Genomic DNA, 23,492 nt, shown 5'->3' with positions numbered 1-23,492 from the left:
CATGCCAGGTACTTCTTATCAGAAAGACTTGTAGCAGAAAGCACAGTTGTGTTTCCTTTGAAAGAAATTTGGTTTTGTGTGTGTGTGTGTGTGATATTTCACTCTTTTGTGCATTGGTCAAAAGACTACTATTCAAAGGATTTCTGTTGTTGTTGTTGTTATTTGGGGGTTTTACTGTGAGTGTCTCACAGCTCTTTGACTGTTGAAACTCAACTCCAGATGGGTCTAAGTATTTCATTTTTGCAGTAGTATTATATTGCTAATAAGATCTGTGGAGCTTTCCACTGCCACTTTCTCATGGTCCACTTTTCCTCCCAGTAACAGGAGCAGAAACCTATAAGAAGTAATTGTGTCCATGATCAGGACACTGGATAAACAGTACCTCATTCACGTAATAGGAACACCAGCATTTGGATAAAATTTAGCAATGTAACATATGTGGGAAAATCTAAAAAATTAGCTACAAAGAAACCTTAAAATAAATAATAGAAAACATTACATATTCTTAATTTAAAAACAAAGTTATTTAAATGAAAGATGATAATGAACATGTTTTAGGTGTGGCTCACTTCAGGCAGAGAACATCCGGTTAGATGTGTGGTATCTAATGACCCAGTTCCTTCCCAAATGAGTTCATGGATACTTACTAAGATAATCTAAACAAAATCTCGTGTGCCAGATCCGAGGAAAGAGAAGTATACTGGATAGATTCTTTTCTTCTCAGCTCGAGGAAAAACATTTCTATCACAGTTGCCAGGGTCAAATGAGAATGGACCGGTTTTCATAGGAAGTACCATATGGGAATGCCATCCTTAACTTTGAAACCAAAGGAAATAAGTCCAGGAGAGCCACAGGAAGTCAGCAGCTCCTGCTGAGAGGGACAGGGTCACTTAGCCAGGAGGTAGTTGGGTTGGCCCCTCAGCTTCAGTCTGTTGATCTTGACTGCTCTTGCATGCATAAGCTGATTTGCAAGTCAGCTGAGGTAAATTACAGTCATATTAACAATGTCTGACAACATAAATCTGTGTGCTCAGATGCAGCAGGGACCGTAGATCCAAATTGGGTCCTGATGCTGTGTCTCTTGCCCCTAAGGGCACATAGGGAGTGAGGTCTTCTCTTGGCATTCTCTGTTATTGTGTCATTTCACTAGACTGATGTACAGCTCATGAGATAACCGTGAATAAACTTGCAAACACCCAGGCAGCTTCTCAGTTACTGTAGCCAAGCAGATGTGTTTCCACAGCCTCTTGGGTCGAGTTCATGTGTGTATAGATGCACAGTGGCACATTTTGAGGATCGTTTATAAAGAATACTTTGGAAATGGTGATTTTTTTTTCCATTCCTTTTTAGGCTAAACTATAAAAAATCAAGATATTAGATAGAGAGCTGAGCGTGGTGGTACACACCTTTAATCCCAGAGGCAGGCGGATCTCTGTGAGTTCGAGGCCAGCCTGGTCTACAAAGCGAGTCCAGGACAGCCAAGGCTACACAGAAAAACCCTGTCTAAAAAAAAAAAAGGAAAGAAAGAAAGAAAAGAAAAAAACAAAATACAAAACAAAACAAACAAAACAAACAAAACAAAAAACCCAAAAAACAAAATACAAAACAACAACAACAACAACAACAAACAAAGAAGATATTAATTTTACCTTGTTTAGAAAATGGATATTTACAAATAGGATTTAGTTAAAGGCCTTGAGAAGGAATCCGGACAGGCCACCAGTTATGACTTTATATGAAGGACATAGATGGAAATTTGAAACAGAAGGCAGTATGGAGGTGGAGGAAGAAGCACATCAAAGAATGTCAGGTACCAGTAAAAGCTGAAACAAGCCCCAAATGGCTCTTTCCTGGATCCTGCACGGGGAGCAGAGCCCTGCTGGCATCTCCACTTCAGCTCCCTGAAATGACTGCTGGCGTCAGGCCCCAAACTGGGAGAGAATACATTTATCTTGTCCGAGGGTGCCAAATATGTATTTTTACACTCACAGGAAAGTAATATATTCATGCTTACATGCTTTTGAGTATAATATTGTATTTACTTTCTATTGCTGTAATAAAACACTATCGCCAAGACAACTTTTAGAAGGAAAGGTGTATTTGGGGCCTTTGGTCCATCACCCCCACCGTAGGGGAAGCATGGCAGCAGGCAGGCATGGGGCTGGAGCAGCGACTGAGAACTTACATCTTGAGTCACAAACAAGAAGCAGAAAGAGCTCACTTGGAAACAGCACTTGGCTTTTGAAGCCTCAAAGCCTGCCCCCAGTGTCACCCTTTCTCTAGCAAGGCCATACCTCCTGGTGGTCTCCAAACAGCAGCTAGCTGGAGACCAAGTATTCAGATGCCCAAAGTTTATGGGAAACATATCATTTGAATCACCACACGTGTGTTTAAAAATCAGTCCAAGAATATCGGTGCTTCATAGTTGGTAACTTTGTCACATTGAGTGTTGGGGTGGCCTGGATCCACATTAACTTTTATCATTTAACTGGTCTCACGTTCACAGCTAAAGTGAAGGGTTTCAGTGCGTGGACCAGTGTCATAAGTGGATGGAGGATTTGAGCCAGTCCAAGAGGAAAGGAAGGAGTGTGGTGAGGCCTGATTTGCAAGGCTCACAGCCAGCTCCTAAATCCGCATCATCTGAGATGCCCATGGCGCTGAACTCTAGCTTGCCTCAAGCCCTCACCCCAGGCGCTGACTGAGCACCTCATCTCATGTTGGTGAAGTGGTGGTTTCCCTTCATGACTTCCTCTGTTCTGCTTGTGCTGCTTAGGTTAACGGGTGGGAGGCTGTTAAAACGAGGGGTGCTCGCACCTGGAGCGCTGGAGATCCATTGAGTTTGTGCTGCTGTAGCCCCGGAGCCACCCTGCTGCCGCTAGCTGAGTAGCAGAGCTCCAATCTAGTGCTTTTGCCCTGGACCCCTTTCTTGGGTCGCTAGGAAGCTCTGCTGTGTTGCTCCGGCGGGGGAGGGGGGGTGTAAGCTGCATTCTGAGCGGGGCAAGCTGCATTGGTGTGGAGGTTTATAAGCACTCCACCCCCACGCCATGCAGCTGCCCCATGGGCTGCCACCTGCAGGCGTCATTGCCTTGGCTCCTGTGGCACAGGGTTGGGGACTGATGGTCTGAGGCTCTGTTACAATAACTTACTCTGAAAAAGAGTCCCTGAGGTGAGAGCAGAAAGCGATGAGAGGCTGGGATTTATGCTCACCAGGAATTGCAGCAACAGGAAAAAAGAAAGATGGAAACACTGGGGCAAGGGGAGGGGATTTTTTAAGTAAGCTCCTCTTACTGCTGGCATCTTCCTGAGTAATTTTAAAGTTAGCTTTTGTTTCTCCTGCGATTTTTCCAACAACTGTTTCATCTCTCCTCTGTCTACAGATTTTTTGTGACCTCTGTATTGAAAGCAAACAAACAAATCTCTAAGTCACTTATCAGAGAAGAACCCCTGACAGTTGCCTAGTCAGACTGGGGCAGTCAGAGGCCCCAGGCCTGGCTGTCCATCTGTGAGTTTCAGAATAGTTTACATATCTTTACTCTGCTTTGTGCCAGTTCAAGTGACTCTTTGGGGTAAGAGTGTTATTTCTGCTGTGTGTGTGTGTGTGTGTGTGTGTGTGTACACATGTGCATGAGTGTATGCAGTTTGAGCATTGGCACACATGCATGTGTGTGCATGTACACATGTGCAGGAGGCTAGAGGACACCTCAAGTGTTGTTTGTTCCTCAGTCATCTTCCACGTTGGTTTTCTGAGCCAGGGTCTCTCACTGGAACTCAGGTAAGCTAGACTGGCTGGCCAGCAGGCAGCAATCCTCCTGCCTCTGCTTCCCTGGTACAGACTACAAACATGGAGCTACCACGTCCAACTGAGTTCTGGGATCAAACTCATGTCCTCTGATTCACATAACATGCATTTTGCTGACTGAGATACTTCCTCAGCTCTCTCCCCATTTTTCCTACGTGTGTGCATCTGTGTAGACATGCACATGTGTGTGACTGCATGTGTGCATGCGTTGATATGTGTGTAAAGGACAAAGGTCTGGGTTGGCTGTCATTCCTCGGTCTCTGCCTTGTGCTCTGAGACAGGATCTCTCACTAGAACAGGAGCTCGCCAATGCAGCTGTCCTAGCCGAGCAATCCTCGGCGTTATGTGTCTGTCTCTGCAGCACTGGGGGCTACAGGTACACGCAGTGCCTGGTGTTTACATAAATACTGAACTCAGGTCCTCGTACTTGCACGGATATCTCTGTAGCCTCCCTTTTCTTCTTGTTTTAATTACTGTTTTCTTAATGCTTACAGAGGAATCCGTGTGTGGCCAGCCCCTCTGAACCAGACCATTGCTATCTGACTCTGTCCTGAACAGTTCCCAAAATCTGTCCTTACTTACTCGGTTTCTTTTCATCTAAACGTTGGCCATGGTGAGAACACTGCAAATATTTGGAAACATCCTCTCTTTCAAGCCAGTACAGCTGGGCAGCCGGTTAATGATCCAGGCCCTTTCTGAAGCAGCTTTTTCAGTCTATAGGCTCCCCCTGCTGGTCCTTTCTGTGTAGTGCTTGCTGCTCTTTAGAGCCCCACCGTGAGTTCTGCTCCTCTGCAACCCACAACCACAATGATGACATTTCTTTGTTTTGATTTTCAAGAGGCATTCCCTTACCTTATCACTAGTTTTTTGTTTTTTGTTTTTTGTTTTTTAGTGAACTTTTTAAAGTTAGCGTACAAAGTAATGGGCTTCATTATAGCTTCTTTGTGAGGACGTGTGACAATATTTTTTTCTAGTCACCCCATCTATTATGCCCTCTGCCTCCGGGTGGTTCTCTTCTTACCCCAAATGCTCACCCATTCTCCTTAAAGCCATCTTTAGAATCCCACATCCAGGCTGCATGCCATCGCCACAGTGAACAGTCAAAGCATTACATCATTAACTGTCCCAGTCTAGGCTCAACCTAAGGATGAAAGAAGAGAACTATAAGCATACACACACACACACACACACACACACACACACACACACACACACACACACACACACACACACACACGGTTTCTTGCTGGTCCATGATTTGCTGGTACCTGAAAGAAAGTTAACAGTATTACTCTGTTTAGCAAACGAGACAGGGAAGCCTCTCTGAATGTCTTCTCTATCGCCTTGTTTATTAGGTTTTTTTTGCCTGTATGTCAAGCTATAATCTTAGCTAAATAAGAACAATAGACATATCATACAGACTGCCATGGTGTTATATCACGGCCAGTTCCATTCTGGGGGCAGAATCTGATCTTAACTCCACGAGAATGCAGACTGTGATTGCACAACCCTTACCTCTCTTAATGCTTATAACTGTGCCCATTGCACTGTACACAGCTTTTCTCATGTCTGTGTTGTAACGAGTATCGTACTCTGTTGATTCTTGCTTTCATTGGCCTCAGCACAATGGCAACTCTGTCTCCTGTAGTGAGCAATGCAGCTTTTTACCCCTTAGAGGTAACAGCCCAAACCATCCTTTCTCAACAAGGGCATCCTTTCCCGATGCAGTCACAAGACATGGACGCACCATCCTCTGGCCTTTCAAGGTTCTTTCCACTGACGACCGACTTTTTCTTCCCAGTCATCTTCACATGGAGTGTCTGTTACTGACATAGTATTCGTCATGCCAACCACAGCGCAAGCTGCTTATTGCTGTGTAACTGTTACCAAAAACTCACCAAATCAATGCATGTTTATCACCTCAAGTTTTCTGTGGGGTGGGAGTTTGCAGACTTGGGAAAGATGTTACCTCTGTTTCCTGGACGCACAGGGTTATCATCAAGCAGTCTGCTGGGGCCTGCAAGTTTAACTGAGGTAGCTGGATAAGGGTGGAATCCAACTCCATGTGGTTGTTGGAAACTGTTTCCTGCTGGATATTGGACTGACAACTGGCTAGGAATTTTGCTGGCTGCTAGCTTAGGCCAGCCACAGCTTCTTGTCTCTAAACCCTCCCACCATAGCTGTTTGCTTCCAAATAGTCAGTAAGAGAATAAATCTTCTAGTGCAATGCAATGGGAGTTATCAACTGAGCCAACATTGGTATCTCACCATGGCCGTATTCCTTTGGTTAGAAAAAGTCACTGGCCACTCCCACACTCAGGTGTGGATGCCAAGTGGTGGGCATCAGGAGGTTCAGCATGGGTTTTTAATGCAGCTTATGTCTCCTAGCTCTGCCCATCATGAACAACTGAGTAGAACACAAGGCCCAGGCTTTATGCTTATTGCTGCCACCTTTCTCTTCATTAGGTAGACAGTTGCTTCTGCTCTACTAAACAGTAAGCACCCTCACCATGTCTGGGGTTATTTTATGATTGAAACTAAGGCCCTGTGCATGCTGAGTGGGTCCTGTACACCCCGAGATGCATCCCCAGCCCCACCCATCTCTTCTGTTATGTTTCACCTAAAAGTGTAAGAAAGTTCCTCTGTGCCCCTGTCAAGTCACTGGTGAAAATGCAGAAGGTACTGGTATGCATATATGGGCGTACGTTCACTATACATACATGCACAGACACACTTACATATATGTGTTTTCAGAGGAAAAGAATGACAAAAGCTGTACTCCTAAGACTCTGAGCTTCATGACTCCCCAGTCCTCTGGCAGCTAGGGAGTATAGCTCTGAAAAGACAAGCCTTTCTATCCCAATAGCCTGCTTTTTAATTGAGCCGTTTTCTAGCTCAGCCGCCCTTGCTGTGTTTCTCAGGGTCAGGAAGTTGCATCAGTGGATAACAACAACTTTTGCTAACGCCTGCCTAAAGTTAACATGCAGTACACAAGTTACAATATGGCCCCTTTTCTCTGAGTTCAGAACAGCGTGGACCCATTGCATTTGCGTTTTGTATAAAATTTGAATTAAATAATTTCTCACAGAATGAACTTTGTCAAGTTCAGAATGATTTATAGGAAATCTTGGCATCACCTAGCCCTGTCAAGGGATGATCTTGGTGGTACTGTCCTGCATTCCACATGGCGTTGACGCTCGGGAGCCACATAGTCAATGCTCTTTGTAGACAGCTGTGCACACATATCAAACCTTCCTTTTTGCAGTACCATACACAACCATTTACCACAGTCATCTGGCTGCATGGATCCTAGAAAAAGATCTGAGCATGCATTTCTGTTCTTTTTTATTTTTTTATTAATTTGTTCAGATTACAACTCAGTTGTTCTCCCATCACTCATATCCTTCCGTTCCTCCTACCCTCCCACCCTATTACCCTCCCTTAAGTCCATGTCTGAGGGTGATCTCCTCCCCCGCTTTATGGTCGCAGGCTAACAAGTCTTACAAAATCACAACCTCACAAACTCTCGACTGTAACCAACAGCAAAAATGAAGGGACTTAACAGTCACTGGTCATTAATCTCTCTCAACATCAATGGTCTCAATTCTCCAATAAAAAGACACAGACTGAGTGGATGCATAAACATTACCCAACATTCTTCTACATTCAAGAGCACATCTCACCCACAAGGACGGGCATATCTGTTCTTTAGAAGTGGAGTTCAGCAGTGTAGGAAATATACACCTTGAATATATGAGGTACAGCCTGTACTTGAAGAAGACTAAGAAGAACTTTCTTTACTTCAGTCATTGGCTCATGCTGATACCCACTGGCCATTCATAAGGATCTTTCAGGTCTGTGTAGTTTGTTGAACAGATATGAAGTGCCTACTTTATGCCATAGACTTCAATAGGTAAAATAAATAGAAAGTAAACCAAAACCAAAACCAAAAAAATTTAATAATAATTGAGGGCAAAGTAAACATTTACTAAAAATTTAGCCGTGACAGTTGCCATGAAGCCTGTGGTGTTACAGTTGAGTATTACAAAAATCCTGTCCTAGTACAAAAGTCGTGGGACTTGACCTGAGGATGAGGTTTCAACACAGGGCCGAGAAATTAATGAGCAGCTAATTACATGGATAGGACACAGATGTCTAGGCTTCGGAACTGCGTCTGGGAAAACTGTGGTTAGTGGGAGAATGTGCCAGATGCAGGCACTGAAGGATCATGTGAGAGAGCACAAAGGGGGAAAGAATGTGTAAACAATTACAGATAAGGGGAAAAGAGGTCTGCAGGCCTCAGCCAGGCAGCTACTTAAGTGCGTCACTGGAGAAGAGATTTATCCACAGTGGGAGGCTTTTGAGTCATCGAAGACGTTTTTTCCTCACAGAGTAACACTTAATTGAGTCTGATTTTGAAAAGGCCAGTTAGAAGTATGGATATGTAACTGGGAAGAAGGTAAGAGTGATGGCACATAGATCACTGGGAGGCGTTGGGCTTAGCAAGTGATGGTAGCCTGGGGTAGCATGGGTGTGCCAAGGGAAGGAAAAGAATTGATGGATTTAAGAGGGATACAGGGAAAGTATAATGAAAATAACATTAATGGGGTTGAGAGATGTATAAAAATAGCAAGCAAAGACGTTTAAAATGTTTTCGAAACTCCTGCCTCATCTTTACATGTGTTCGCTCGGCTCTGGAGCAGTCCCGAGGAGTCCCCGGTCACCTGATCTTTACTATTAGAGGAGGGTGGACAGAAATGGTCCTTCCTAGCATTTGGTCCTTGAGGTACCATTCTAGGGGTCTGCTTTGATGGTCTTCAGTTCTGAGGCCTCCTCCCCCACCAAGACAACAAAGCACTGAATCTGCTTTTCTGTCCCCGTTTCTGAGATCTCTGCTCTTGCGCCATGGCCTACTGTCAGCGGTTTAATATTTTTCTTTCAGTCAACTCATTTCCAGCAATTTTGCTTGTTCATATCACTACAGATATCCCTTAAGAGTTCCCATACTAGAAAAGAAGGTAAAATAAAATCAATGAAAATAAGTAAGAGGTGTTATTTAAGTTTGGTCTTACCCACCCAGGATTCTGAACCTAAGGCCCACTTCCCCCTCAGAAGGATATGAGCCAAGGGCTTGGGATATTGGGGGAAAAAAATCAAACACCAAGGTGCAAGATGAAATTTTTCTTCTTAGTGTTCTCAACAGAATTGAAGGGGAAGCAAAAAGGGTTGACATTCTCATTAAGAGAATAAATATCACGCCATGTTTCATTTGCCAACTAAAGCAGTTTATATGTGAGGTTTCTCATCTTCCATTGTGAGGAAGGCTGCTGTAGACTGCATACGTCACCCTACCTCTAGCATAGGAACCAGAAGTTGGGGGTTAGGCTGCAGAAATGGCTCAGTGGGCGAGAGTGCGTGCTGAGCAAGCGTGAGGACCTGAGTTCCAATCCCAGCCATCCCCATAAAGCAGGCATGGTCACCCATGCCAGCACCGGGAAGAGAAGCATAAAGGGAGGCAGCAGGCAAGCGAGGACTGAACGTAGCTGCTTTAGCTGCTTCCGGTGGTTGTGATGTAGACCTTGTGTGCGTCTGGTCAGAGCCTGTTCCTCAGCCTCCTCCTGTGGCCACCTTATTCATCTCCCAGTTGCTGGCGTACCATGTCTCCAGGAGTGTGATTATACCTCCACTTTTACTGTTTATCAGAGAAGGCAATATTGACAGCACTTAATATGTTCCTATTTATTGCATGTGTGGTGCCTTAATTACTCACCTATTGCTGTGAAGAGACTCTGAAACAAGGCAACTCTTCTAAAAGAAAGCATTTAATGGGCGGGGGGGTCCTCACAGTTTTGGAGAGTCAGTCCATAATCATCATGGTGGGAGGCAGACAGGCATGGCTCTGGAGCAGTAGCTGAGGGCTTTATACACAATCCACAGACAGCACAGAAAGAGAGAGACAGAGGCAGAGACAGAGAGAGACAGAGGCAGAGACAAAGATAAAGAGGCAGAGAGAGACAGACAGAGAGAGACAGAGAGAGAGAGAGAGAGAGAGAGAGAGAGAGAGAGAGAGAGAGAGAGAGAGAGAGAGAGAAACAGAGACAGAGGCAGGCAGACAGACAGATTGAAAGCTCAAAGAGTGCCTCAGTGACACACCTTCTCCAACAAGGCCACACCTCCTAATCTTTCCCAAACAGTAAATCAACTGAGAGCCAAACATTCAAACATATGAGCCTAGGGAAGCCGTTCTCATTCAAACTACAGCAGAGAGCATACCAAGTACCTGTCTTGCCGCTGTGACAAAATGCCTGACATATGAGCTTGAGGCAGCTGGTCACACTACACCCACAGCCAGGAAGCAGCGAGCTGTGAGTCCTGGTGCTTGTCTTTCTTCTTTTTATGCAACTGGAACTGCAGCCTAGGGAGTGGTGCTACCCAGGCTACAGTGGGTCTTCCCACTTCATCTCCCCTAATCCTGGGCAATGCCTCAGGGACATGCTCGGAGGTTTGTCTCAAGTTAATTCTAGATCCCACCAAGCTGGAAACATAAACCATCATAATTTATGTGTGAAGAGGTAACTGTGCGATACGAAGCTACAGAGGTGGAAGCATATCTGATGAAGAGTGAGAGACATTCGACCTTATTCTATCACCTACCCTGATGTAGACAGACACTGTTTCTTTTACTTGTCAGCTTGCTGTATTAGAGGTGGTCAAGATGGTGTGGCAACAGGAAAGGTATCATCTGTAGGGCCAAGAGTGTGATGTTCATCACGTCTCGGAGGCTCACCAGGAAGCAGAGATCTAGATTGGAGCCAAATGCCAGGCTCCATGTCCCAAAGCATCCATGACCTTTCCAAACAGCGCCACCAGCTGGAGACCCGGGTTCAAACCATAATAATTGACTGATCTAAGCATTGTAGTCTGTGGTTCCAAAGATTTCCATCAGAAATTTGCCTGATGTATTTTGTTCTGCACTGGGCCACCTTTGGCTTCCTGCTACTTGCATCTTTCCCCTTCTCCTTAGCTGAATCCATCTTGTAACTGTCTTTACTACCCATGAGCTCTTAAGATTTCCTGCTCACCACCCTCCTTGGGGCCAGTAGCTTCCTGAGTCTTTGTTTCTCACCATCCACAATATACTCCATGTGCAACACGAGATGCTCTCAATCTCCACTTGACCATCATTGTGGATGGAGAACACACTGCCAGGCAAGAGTTTTGAAAGATCAGCGTTCTCTGGCTTTTCTCATTCTTCTGCCTCTTGTCCAGAGTGTGGTGTGTGATAGCCCCATCGTCTTGCTGAGTCAGGAGTTCCCACTGAGGAGCCAGAAGCAGCCATGAGCCACAAAAGCAGTACTATTTTAGAGATCCTTTGTGTGTGGGCTTTCATGGATTCAGATGAAAAGGCATTATTCAGTTCTCTATTCGCCTGAGATTCACGGCTACACTGGTGTATACTCATCAGTCCCACTATGGTTATGCTCATGAAGCGAGAACCCAGCATTTCTGTCCCCGTTCACGAGTCCATGCCTGTGTGATCCAGTTTAATACATACACCATAGGCCAGAAGGACCCTGTGCTGGAATTTCTGTTAGGAACTTCGAGGTTGTCTCAAGCTGGGGAGGACTTCTGTCCGTCCTTGTTTTCCAGAAGCCCTGGGTACTCTTGGTGGAGAAGCCCATGAGCTCCATGTTAGCAGACCCAAGGCTAATGCAACCACAAGACTGGAAAAATGTGAGCATTCTTGTAATTGTTAATAGTTGGGGAGAACAAGTAAATACTTTTTAAAACCCACTAAGTTTTGAACTCTGAGCTCCAGACACTTACTTTCTCCTTATTGTGAAACAGGTATTTCTATAGAGGTACCCAGTTCTTCTTATGGCTGACCACAGAGGCTGGCATGGAAGGGATTGGTGCTGCATTGTCTGAGCCTATCCCAGAAAAGCAAGTCCAGGATTATTGGTTCTAAGTCACGACCATCAGAAGCACAGACCTCACTGATAAACATGGGCTCATTTCTTGTTGGCCTTAACAAATTCCAAACACTCCAGTGATTACACAGTTCTAGCATATGTGGGAGCACAGGAAAGTGAGACCATTTTGTAGCTTGTATTTGACATTTGCTTTCAATTACCACATATATACTGAGGAGTTTCAAATATTTCTTTCCGTCTGAAATTCTTCCCCAGGAGCCATATCTGATTCCAGTTGCCCTGTACACAACCTCTCTCTTGACCTGAAGGCATTCCTAACATTTAACAGACTCAGAGCTAAGCCCATTGCCCTTCAGCCTAAATGTCTTTTATCTCTTGCATTCCTGATTTATGCTTTTAGCTTCTCATTAGAATAGAAATTAGCTTTTAACCAGCTATATAAACATTTTTGCATTATGACTCACTTTATGCACACAGAGTTAGAACTAGAACATATGTTTCCAAAAACAGCGTTGTGTTTTACTGTTGATCACCCTCTGATAGTTATCATATCTCTTTTTAACTAATGGCGGGCATATATCTCCCGATTAATTTATTGGTTTACCACACCATTTGACCAAGTCTTATATTCATCCCAGAAAGTAGTTGGGGAACCTTGCCTTGAGGGACTCACTTGACTCTGTAAAAAGAAATTACAGTCTCACAATGGATGCCGACACACTGCAACAGATAAATGCAGCCCCCCTCAGGCTGATTGAATCTTAGCCTCTCAGTCTGAAGCTAGCCTGCAGTCAGAACTAAATTATGTCATCCAGGCACACCATCCATCCATCCATCCATCCGCCCAGTCAGTTAGTCAACATTTTCTGAATCTATATCCAGTACCAGATACATGGTGAGCACTAAGAACCAAAGGGTAAATATGGTGGCCTTTATTATGAGACTGGAAGTCCAATGGAAAAACAAGTTATTTGTAGGTAGAAGTCTACAGTAAGTGCTCCAGGATCACAAAGAGAAGCATCCTGGGACTCGAGCCAGATTGTCCAGAGATGCTCCCAGGCCAAGGTGGATGGTGCACTGAAGCTGGAATCAGAGGTGGAAGTTCAGCCAAGGCAGAAGCCAGACCTGCAGGAGATAAAACCGCTAAGGGAAAGCGCTGCAGGGCAGCCCTGCAGTTTTGAGAAGTGCAATGCTCCCACGGTTGTCTGCTGGTGCTCCCAAGGCTTCCATATTCATTCTTGCCTCAGGACCCAGTGCTCCTGTCTCCTTAACTTCTATTGCACTGAGTTGTTCCCTCCGTGAGGGAGCCGAGCATAGAGTCCTCTGTGCTCTTAGTCCTCCCCCCAACACCCACCCTAGCGCCTTGTAGAGACCCTTTGTCATGCCAAAGGAAACCAATTCCTCCCCTTCTCACCTCCCTCACTAAGGTGTCTCCAAGAGGATCCCAAACTTTGCATCCTCTGTAGGAAGCTAGAAGATAGATACACAACTTCTTGGGCAGATTTAAGGTAAAGCTGCATAAGTGACTATAAAAGGCCTCTCCGAGCTGACCGTTTGGTATTGGGTAACCGGTTGGTGCATTCTTCCCCACAGAAGACAATTTCTTCCACTCTCAACATTCTTTGGTTTCCTGTGGTTCTTTGTGTAGAGTTGAGGCCTCCTGGGCTTTCTCCCATCTACTTCAGCATGCCTATTATTGCCCTTGTTCAGCTATGTTTACATAGTAATGTTGATGAGACTTTATGGGTGACGCTTCTGACATTACAGACTCACAGCAAATGTGCCAGTTGGGACTAGGCTCCACAACTCTGTGTTTGGATTTATTGTCTGGCTGTTGCCAAGAGAAGTTTTCATAACGATGGGTGAGAACTATACTTATCTGTGGATATAAGGACAAGTTTTTAGAGTGTAGTTAGGGAGTATGCTGCTGGTTTAGTAACATGGTGGTTATAAATTCTCCCCTCAAGATCCACTTTACTAATACAGGGTGGTTACCTAGGTTTCCAGTACCAGGTATGATTTTCTTCTTGTTGAATGGGTCTCAAGTTCAATTAAAGAGCTGTGTGTACCAAGGTGTGTGTACCCCTACTGCACCATTAGTGCTATTGTGACAGGCTGGTCGTTGTTATGGTTCCAGATGTTAAACCCTTGAAACATGCATGTAACTAAGGTTATGCAGACTGAGGAAGTTGTATTTATGTATTTAGGAATAGATACATACATACACATATTTAACAACAATTAATGGGGGGAAAACAGACCATGAATTTGAAAGAGAGCAAGGAAAAATACATAAGAAGGTTTGGAGTGAAGAAAGGGAAGGGAGAAATGATATAATAATAATTTCCAAACTAAGAGAAAAACTTAAAAGGACCCTTGTGACCTATTATCTTAAGATGAAGGGGGCTTCAGATACTATAAACACATTTACTTACGTATATGGAGACTCTTACATTTTGATAGCACAGATTCAATTTTCTTTTTCATATTTTATTCACAAAAGATTGTTTTTGACTTTTAGGCAATATTCCTTTGCTTTCTAACTTAGAAATTTCTTAGCATTAAAACTTATTAGTTCATGCAAATAAATATCTGGCCCAGAGACAAGACATGCACACTTTCTGTAGCACATAGATACCGTCCCTTGCCCATCACCCACTTAACCCACACTGCCCTTACCTTCTAAAAGGCTTTTACTGGAAGCAAAATTACTTTTTAATTCTTCTTTTACTTTGTGAACATTCTGCCCACTTTGCATTTCCTGAACTAAGGCTCCAAGAATGTCTATAGAAGAAATGGAGTCCAAGAACTCATCGCCAAGTTTGTCATTAAAGGACAGTCTCATGTGGTTTGTCTTTCCCATGGATGTTCATGTGACAGCCATAATGGCTGCTAATCTCCATGAAACAGAGCACTGTACAAGGATGGGGGTGATGCCTAGGAAAAGGGCTTTCTGATACAGGCCTTATGGGAACATTGACTAGACCACCAGCTGAGTAGTCATTCTGCAGCAAGACTTAGACCCTTGCTGGACTTTTGTTCATAGACCTTCCAGAGGTTCGTATGTGATGCACAGACTGTCCATTTCACAGTTTTAGTTGAACACACCTCTCTCTAGTTAAACTTTAATGTGGAACTCCTTTGTCCTTTATGAAAAATTTAACCAGTGTGAGAACAAAGAAGCATCATCTCCAGACAGCCGTGTGTGTGTGTGTGTGTGTGTGTGTGTGTGTGTGTGTGTGTGTGTGTGTGTGTGTTGCCTGAAAACTTGGAAAAGTGCCTTTGGCAGAGACACTATTGTCAAAATCCTTTATGCAGTGCCCTTTTACTTTTCTTCCCTCTGGCCCCCTTGTCTCTCTCCTTCCCTCTATCCACATAGCCCATCAATCATGCAACCTTGTTTGTGTAGCTCTGTGGTGTTTGAATGAGAATGGTCTCCATGGTCTCATGTCTTTGAATACTTGGTCCCAAGTTGGTGGAACTATTTAGGAAGGATTAGGAGGTGTGCCCTTGTGGGAGGGGGTGTGTACTAGGGGTACATAACGTTCACTGTTAGCTCCCTCTATCTTGTGCTTGTGGATTAAAAAATGTGAGCTCTCAGCTACTGCTCCAGCACCTTGCCTTCCTGCCTGCTGCTATGCTCTCCAACATGATAGTCACAGACTCTTACCATCTGAAACTATAAGCTCCAAGTAAGCACTTTCTCCTGTAAGTTCTTTTATCGTGGTATCTTATCATAACAATAGGAAAATAACTAAGAAAAGATCTCTGCTAATACTTATTAGTGTTTTCAAAATCAAGCAATTGTAATTTCAAAGATTTTTATCATCTCTTGTGCTGATTTAATATTGAGGTGAGGACATGGCATCTATTTGATACTGAATAGCCAGTGCAGGAAATGGGAATAAAACACGAAGTGTGCCTGCCACACTTGGCCAACACAGCCCTGGAACCTTTCACCAGTAAATCCTTGTACCAGTAGCCAAAGCACTATACTGTCTTCTACCTACCAGTACCTGCTTATCCTCAGATAGAAAGATATATGGTTTATCTGTTCCTACTGTGCCCATCTGCCTACTTCTTCACAGTTCTCTACTGCTGTCTCTCACCCTTATAACTTGCTCACTGTCCATGCTTGTCCCGGATCATTGGAATGACAGCGTTGGCTCAGATTCCACTGAGCTGGGAGCTACTATCAAAAGACTATGTAGTCTCCAAGCCTAGTACATCCCTGAGCCATCCAGTTTTCTGTGGGTACTTACCTATTCTTGTTTATTGAATGCCATGGACTATTACCCACACAGATGAAGCAGGCACTGTTACCACACTCTGATTTATACATGAGAAAAATGAATCCCTGTGAGGCCCCTTCTCACCCAAGGTGACATGGCTAGGAGGCAGGAGAACAAGGACTTCAGCCCAGTGAGCCTGTCTTCAAGGCTCTGAACTCTTCAACTCACCACTTTTGATCTGAAAACCTGAGCTTTGTGCATCATGATCATTAAGAGAACTGAACACTCACGTTCAGCGTGGGAGCCCTAACTGCCCTTAAACTCCTTTTGCAAGAACAAATGTAGATCAGAAAGAAGTGGAAACAAAAAAATAGGAAAAAAGAGACCGTGCATATAAAAGGCCATTTTGACAAGAAGAGACTGTAAATCACAGTGATTAAAAATGAAGTGTACTGAGAACATTTGAACATGTTATCCTGTGACGCTGGAGTCTTTGAAGCGTCACGACGCTGAGACCGAGGGCATAGGGGAAGAAATGACAGAAGTCTCACAACTGGGGTGATACACCGTGACAGCGTAGTGGAGGACAGGCACTCATGAAAAAGCCGTGAGGGGCATGGGCATACTTTATTCAGTTCCATGAAGATGACATAGCACTGTGTGGCTCTTCACCTACTTATCAAGTTTGTGCTTGATAACTTGTCACATTCAGCTGCATTTGTTAGAACACAGAGATTTGCCTTGGGTGTTTTTTTTTTTTTTTTTTTTAAATCTGGCTATGCTTTTATTGAAATGAAAACCGTGGCTGATGATAGTGGTGCAAACAATCAGTTTCCTACCATGCAGTGTGTAGCCTTCTGCACTTGAGAATTGTGAGTGCTTTGGAAATAATGTCTGTTTTCACAACTTCCTGTTCTCTACTAGGTTCTTGGAACACCAAATGAGGACACGTGGCCTGGAGTTCATTCCTTACCACATTTTAAGCCAGGTATGCTTCACTAATTGTAAATGCTAAATGCTTCCTGTATGTCAAAGGCGACTATATAAATGTTCATGTTTAAGCAACGTACGGCCTTGAAACTGTCTGCTTACCCTTGTCATTGTGTATCTTATGCTAATGGAGTTGTCCTTGGATTTTCACAACTCATTTTCAAAAATAGACTTCACTGCCCCTCTACCATGGGAGAGTTTCACCATACGAACTATGATTGGCCTAGATCAGCGGTTCTCATCCTGCGGGGCGCAACCCCCTTTGGCAAACTCCCATCTCCCAAAATGTTTACATTACAATTAATAACGGTAGCAAAATTATAGTCATAAAGTTGCAATAAAAATAATTCATGGTTGGGGGTCACCACAATATGAGAGACTGTATCTAAGAGTCACCACGTTAGGAAAGGTGAGAACCACTGGTATAGACGGTCTGGTAGTAACTAATGATTTATCAATTAGGCAATGTGTCCCTGCTTATAAAAGCAAAATTTAGCTGGAGAGATGGCAAAGCAAAGGTAAAACGTTCGCACTGGCATAAGAACCTGAGTCCAGCTGCTTAGCATCCATGAAAGAAAGCTGGACATGGTGGGGCTAGACATGGTGGGGCTGCACATGGTGGGGCTGGACATGGTGGGGATGGACATGGTGGGGCTGGACATGGTGGGGATGGACATGGTGGGGCTGGACATGGTGGGGATGGACATGGTGGGGCTGGACATGGTGGGGCTGCACATGGTGGGGCTGGACATGGTGGGGATGGACATGGTGGGGCTGGACATGGTGGGGATGGACATGGTGGAGCTGGACATGGTGGGGCTGCACATGGTGGGGCTGCACATGATGGGGATGGACATGGTGGGGCTGGACATGGTGGGGATGGACATGGTGGAGCTGGACATGGTGGGGATGGACATGGTGGAGCTGGACATGGTGGGGCTGCACATGGTGGGGCTGGACATGGTGGGGATGGACATGGTGGGGCTGGACATGGTGGGGATGGACATGGTGGGGCTGGACATGGTGGGGCTGCACATGGTGGGGCTGCACATGATGGGGATGGACATGGTGGGGCTGCACATGGTGGGGCTGCACATGGTGGGGCTGCACATGGTGGGGCTGGACATGGTGGGGATGGACATGGTGGGGATGGACATGGTGGGGCTGGACATGAGGGGATGGACATGGCGGGGCTGAACATGGTGAGGATGGACACAGTGGGGATGGACATGGTGGGGCTGGACATGGTGGGGCCTAGGTAAACAGGGAAAGCAGATCCCTGGGAACAGGCGGACTGGGTAAGTCTAGATGAATCTGTGAGCACCAAGTTCAGGGAGACACCCTGTCTCAAAGGGCAAGGTGAAGAGAAGTTGAAGAAGAGACCCAACATCAATACACACACACACACACACACACACACACACACACACACACACACACACACGAGAAAAATTTAAATTGCAACACAACTCATACCTATATTATTACTTTTAAATAATACGTAGAAATTGTAATACATTATAGAAAAGAAAACACGTTGTCCTCTTTTAAATTATGCTAGTAATATATGGTCAAATATAAAGTGTCCTGATTCTTTAATTGTGTAGCAAATGATATTTCAATAGAAATTATGTAGGCCTCTAAACTAGAGGCCTTTGAGAATGTGTTATTTCAAAAATAAATTGTCACCTTCTCACTCACCAGTAGATGGCAGTCTTAAAACTTTTAGTTTTAATAGTGACAAGAAAAGCTGCCATGATGTGCTTTAATTTTTTTTTTAAGAGATGAAAGATTTGCACATGGAAATTGAATAAGACCAGGAGAATGAATTGTTATGTGATTCTCCTGTTGTTTTTCTTTTGGGGTTACAAAATATGATTCATCAACTGTAAGTCCACCATAGTTTTCCAAGGAACTTCAGGGAGCATCCGACAGCCAGCGTCCTGTCAGAGGGACAGCTGAGGAACTTCACTGAGGGAGCCAAGTACACTCTGCTTCTTTCTCCTCTTTGCAGACTCCAGGAATAAATGACCAATTTCAAAGAATGACCGAGTTGGGGACTATTTGTATTCTTCATTATTTTTCTTCTGAAAGTGTACACTGTGCTGGGACTTTCTTTATCTTTTTCAGAAGCCCCAAGGCTCTTTGTACTTTTACTGAAAATTATAAATGAATTCTGTGTTCAGGAAAATTCTAAAAACACAGCAACTTATTATAACAGATCTTTCTTTTTCTAATTAAAGAAGAAGCATCTTGTAGCCAGTGTTCTTATTCCTAGTGATGTTTAAGGCAAGACAACAGCTCTTTATAACTGTTATGGGCCCTTGAGGTTAGCAGTCCTGTTAGGATATAACATTCTAAGACACAAGAAATAAAAGAGAAGAACCCGAGAAGCTAGACTTAGCTCACTGGCAGAATACTGTCCTAGCATTTACCAAAACAAGCAAACAAATAATATTTTAAGTGAATAAAGCTATATACATAAAGGACCAATTAAGACATCCATTTCACATGTCAAGTGTCTAGACGAGAAAATATGGAGCCATTTGTCTATTTTTTGTGTGATGAGAGCTTATCTTCATCAAGATACATGCAAGCACTTAATAGTTTCCACAAAGGCTAAGATACAGAACAAGCTAGCATAGCAGACCGTGAACCTCAGGAGACCAAGGAACTGACTATACACAGCACACATCTGACATTCAAAATTTGGTGATGCTCTGAATTATACTGAATATTATAAAGCAGTCTTACGAAACTCCTGCAGAAATATTTAAAGAGGATAGATATATTAAATGCTGTGTGAGCACTGCAACAGACACATGGCTGTACTGGGGACACATGGCTGTACTGGGGACACATGGCTGTACTGGGGACACATGGCTGTACTGGGGACACATGGCTGTACTGGGGACACATGGCTGTACTGGGGACACATGGCTGTACTGGGGACGCAGAAGAACAACAGGACTAGATGGTGTGAGGCTCGCCTAGGAGAGGCAAGGTCATGAACTGCGGGGAGACAGATCCCTGAGGACTTTCGCATAGTGTACGGCCAGACCATGATGTCGGGTGGGGTGCTAGTCAAAGACTTTGCAGCCTATATATACTCCAAGGGAAGAAAACACATACCCTGAAGGACACTAGTAATCTAAGGGTCACCTCTTCCACCCTACTCCCCACCTGCCTGGTCTATTCCCAAAGAGGGCTACAGGGATCCTGAAAGGGTAGGAGCAAAGCTACAAGGATATACATTCTTTAATTAAAAAAAAAAAAAAATTGTGTGCACGTACGTAGGTAGACGGTAACTTGCAGATATTGGTTCTTCTTTTTTCCACCACATGAGTTGTAGAGCTTGAACTCAGGTCCTCAGCCTTGATGGCAAACAGCTTTACTCACTAACAAAATAAATTTAAGCATTTTGAAAAATGGAACAATACCATAGCACAAAGCTTTCTCTCTGCCCCTTCTCCCATCTGCTGGCTTCCGCAGCAACCACTGCCCTCCCTGACAACCGGGTTCCCTCTCTGATATATTAGCTGCCTTTGTTTCTTTCCTTTATGAAAATATAATAAATTATGAATATATATTATTTTTCCTATGCAAACTACAGTTGTGTCTTGTTTTTCTCACTAGTATATCTTATAGGTCTTTACAGGTCACCGTACAAAAGTCAATGTGGCTTGCCTCTTGTCTCTGAATGCTATATAATTTCCCACTGCATGATTTAACCTGCTTTCTAACTAAGGGCATTTGGGCTGTCTTCCATACGTTACCATTAGACGTAGGAATGGAGTGACAGCTATATCTAAATAGTAAATTGAGAGAAATGGGGTTAAAGAGTCAACAAGTATAAACAGTTGTGATTTTCAGCACTTCTATCAGTCTACAGGGATGGTCCCCTTTGTTTGTGTGCTGGCAATATGTGTGATGCTTCCTCAGTCTTCTCTGCACCGACAGGACTCTCACATTCATGTCAGTTTGCCCACTTCTTCTATGAGGTTGGGCATCTGTTCACCAGTTTCAGCTTTTCCTTCACTGTAAACTATTTATGGCTGTTGTTCAATTTACAATTGGAAGTTTTAATCTTTGTCATCTCCTCATTAATTTCTAAGAGTTTTGATAATTTAACAGCTGTCCAGGACAGATGCTGTGGAGCTTCTTGACACTGGGCTTTACCCTTTCACTATCAAAATATTTGTATGCACTCATCTACTACCAAGACCTAAAGTCCCATGACACAATTAGAACTAGGAAAACATTAACTCATATCCCCTCTCATAACTCCTCTTCATTACCTGCATTTGGTCTTTCCTCACTGTGCTCTACTATTTAGTCAGTCTTTCTTTCCCTGTGTAGCCTTGGCTATCCTGGACTCACTTTGTAGACCAGGCTGGCTCAAACTCACAGAGGTTTGCCTGCCTCTGCCTCCCAGAGTTCTGGGATTACAGGCATGCACCATCCTGCCCAGCTTAATATTTAGTCTTTTTTTTTTTTTTTTTTTTCCTCTAAATGTTTTGTTTATTATGTAGATAATGTTCTGCCTGCATATGTGCCTGACTGCCAGAAGAGGGCACCAGAGCTCACTATAGGTGGTTATGAGCCACCATGTTGTTGCTGGGAATTGAACTCAGGACCTCTGGAAGAGCAGTCAGTGCTCTCACCTCTGAGCCATCTTTCCAGCCTCTATATTTAGTCTTTCTTGACTTTTCCACATGTTATACTCTACCCATACACATATTTGTTTATATACGTTTGTGTATATATGTATGTGTATGTGTGTGTGCATGTGTGTGCGTGTGTGTGTGTCTAGATTGTACATGTGGTTTTTTTCTTTCTGATATTGTGTTACCTAACTTAATATTACACATTCTAAGTCCATTTATTCTTCTGCAAATTTTGTGATTACATTTTTCTTTAGACTAAATAATATTCATTCCTATATATATATAATTATATCTATAAATGCATGCGTGCATATGTATATATGTATCTATAGTTCAAGCTATAGACAGATAAGTAGATATGTATATATTCCAAATTTTCATTACCTATTCATCTGTTGACTGACAACTAGGCTGATTCCTGTTACTTTTCTGTAGTGACTAACAGCACTAAACATGAGTTTCAAATACCACTAAAGGAGGATATGAAGTTCTCTGGGAAGATGGCCAGGTGTGGGATTGTCAGGTAACATAAGGTAGTTGTATTTTTAACTTTCTGAGAAATCTCCAAGCTGACCTCCGCAGTGGCTGTCTTACCTTGGACCTCCGCCTACAGTGAGTTAGGGTGTGGACGTAACCACTGGAACTTCAGAAACCTCGCACCTATAATGCCCTCCGAGACCACCACAACAAAGCTTCAGAAGCTCACAGGACATTGGGCACACTGGGGCTGAAGCCTGGGCTCTCAATTGACCTCTGAGGCCACGAGACCTGAGCCCTCGTCACTGTCTGGTTCTGCAGAAGCTCAGAGTCCTCTAGAGTTTAAAGCAAAGATGAGTGTAGTCCTGGGGTTATGTTGTATCTTTTCTGACTTGCCTAACAATATGCTTTGTCTCAAGAAAAGAAAATGCCGTGATATTTGCAGAATAGTACAGTACAGGCATGAGTTTTTAAAATAAATACCAAATCCTGACACACACACACACACACACACACATACAGAGTTTGTATATACATTCATATAAGAGAAAGCATTTCAAAGTGTTCTGGGCCATACATAAATAAATCGGGACAGCTACATCTCTTGGAGATGATTTCATATCTGTATTCTCAAAATATGTACAAAAACCCTGAACGAATTCTGTACAAAATGGCTTCATGTATACTCTATGTATGGTATTTTCCTCCAGCTCTTAAATTCTCCCAACAAAGGGGCATTCATCAGTGGCTTAATGATGGAGTATTATTCAGAAGCTCAGACAGGAAGACGCTGTGAAGTTCAAGGAGGAAACAGGGCTGCCAGACTGGAAGCAACGAGAAGTAATGAGATTTCAAATAAAATAGCCCCATTTTCCGAAATCAAGCAAGCAAGGGGCAGGGCATATCAAAAGTGGTTACATCACTTCTCAGGGAAAGTCAACCCTCCAATACAAGGATTGGAGTTCAGTTGAAGGAACTTTAATGAAGATGGGTCTGCCACATGAATGACATCAGATGAATAAAAAAGCATTTGCCAGTGAAGAAGGAAAAGTGAGGGACAGTGGAATAAAAAACGTATTATGCCCTAATCCAAGCAGGCAGACACACTGACCTTTGAATCGGCATTTCCTTGTGGACTCAGTTATGCCAATGAGGTATAAACTTTCTCCTACTTAGTCACAGGCAGTGCTTCTTGAGCCAAGCACTTCCTCCACAGGGAGGAAGTGATTTCAGAAATATACCTTGGTACCTTAACCTCTCTGTGGCATCTCAGTACTTACAGAATATTTTAATACCTTATCTCATTTGATATTCACAATGAATTGAAATTATACTATTTTCTTAGTGTTGCAGTCCCATTTTATAGACAAAGTGATAGCCAGCTCTGACTTTG

The 23,492-nt window shown here is 43.7% G+C and overlaps 1 protein-coding gene across 6 annotated transcripts in view; it reads left to right on the top strand.

The window, feature by feature from the left end:
- The window catches only part of Cdk14 (cyclin dependent kinase 14), a 539,697-nt gene that overhangs the window by 382,798 nt on the left and 133,407 nt on the right, over positions 1–23,492 (top strand). For all 6 annotated transcript variants that reach the window (XM_051152013.1, XM_051152018.1, XM_051152014.1 and 3 more), the window contains one exon: positions 16,890–16,953. In XM_051152013.1, the coding sequence (XP_051007970.1) occupies positions 16,890–16,953 (64 nt within the window). The remainder of the gene's footprint in view (positions 1–16,889; positions 16,954–23,492) is intronic.

Source organism: Acomys russatus, chromosome 10 (genome assembly GCF_903995435.1).
Source record: "Acomys russatus chromosome 10, mAcoRus1.1, whole genome shotgun sequence".
Taxonomy (NCBI): Eukaryota; Metazoa; Chordata; class Mammalia; order Rodentia; family Muridae; genus Acomys; species Acomys russatus.
Note: the sequence above shows the minus strand (reverse complement) of the source record. Positions and strands in the feature narration are given on the sequence as shown.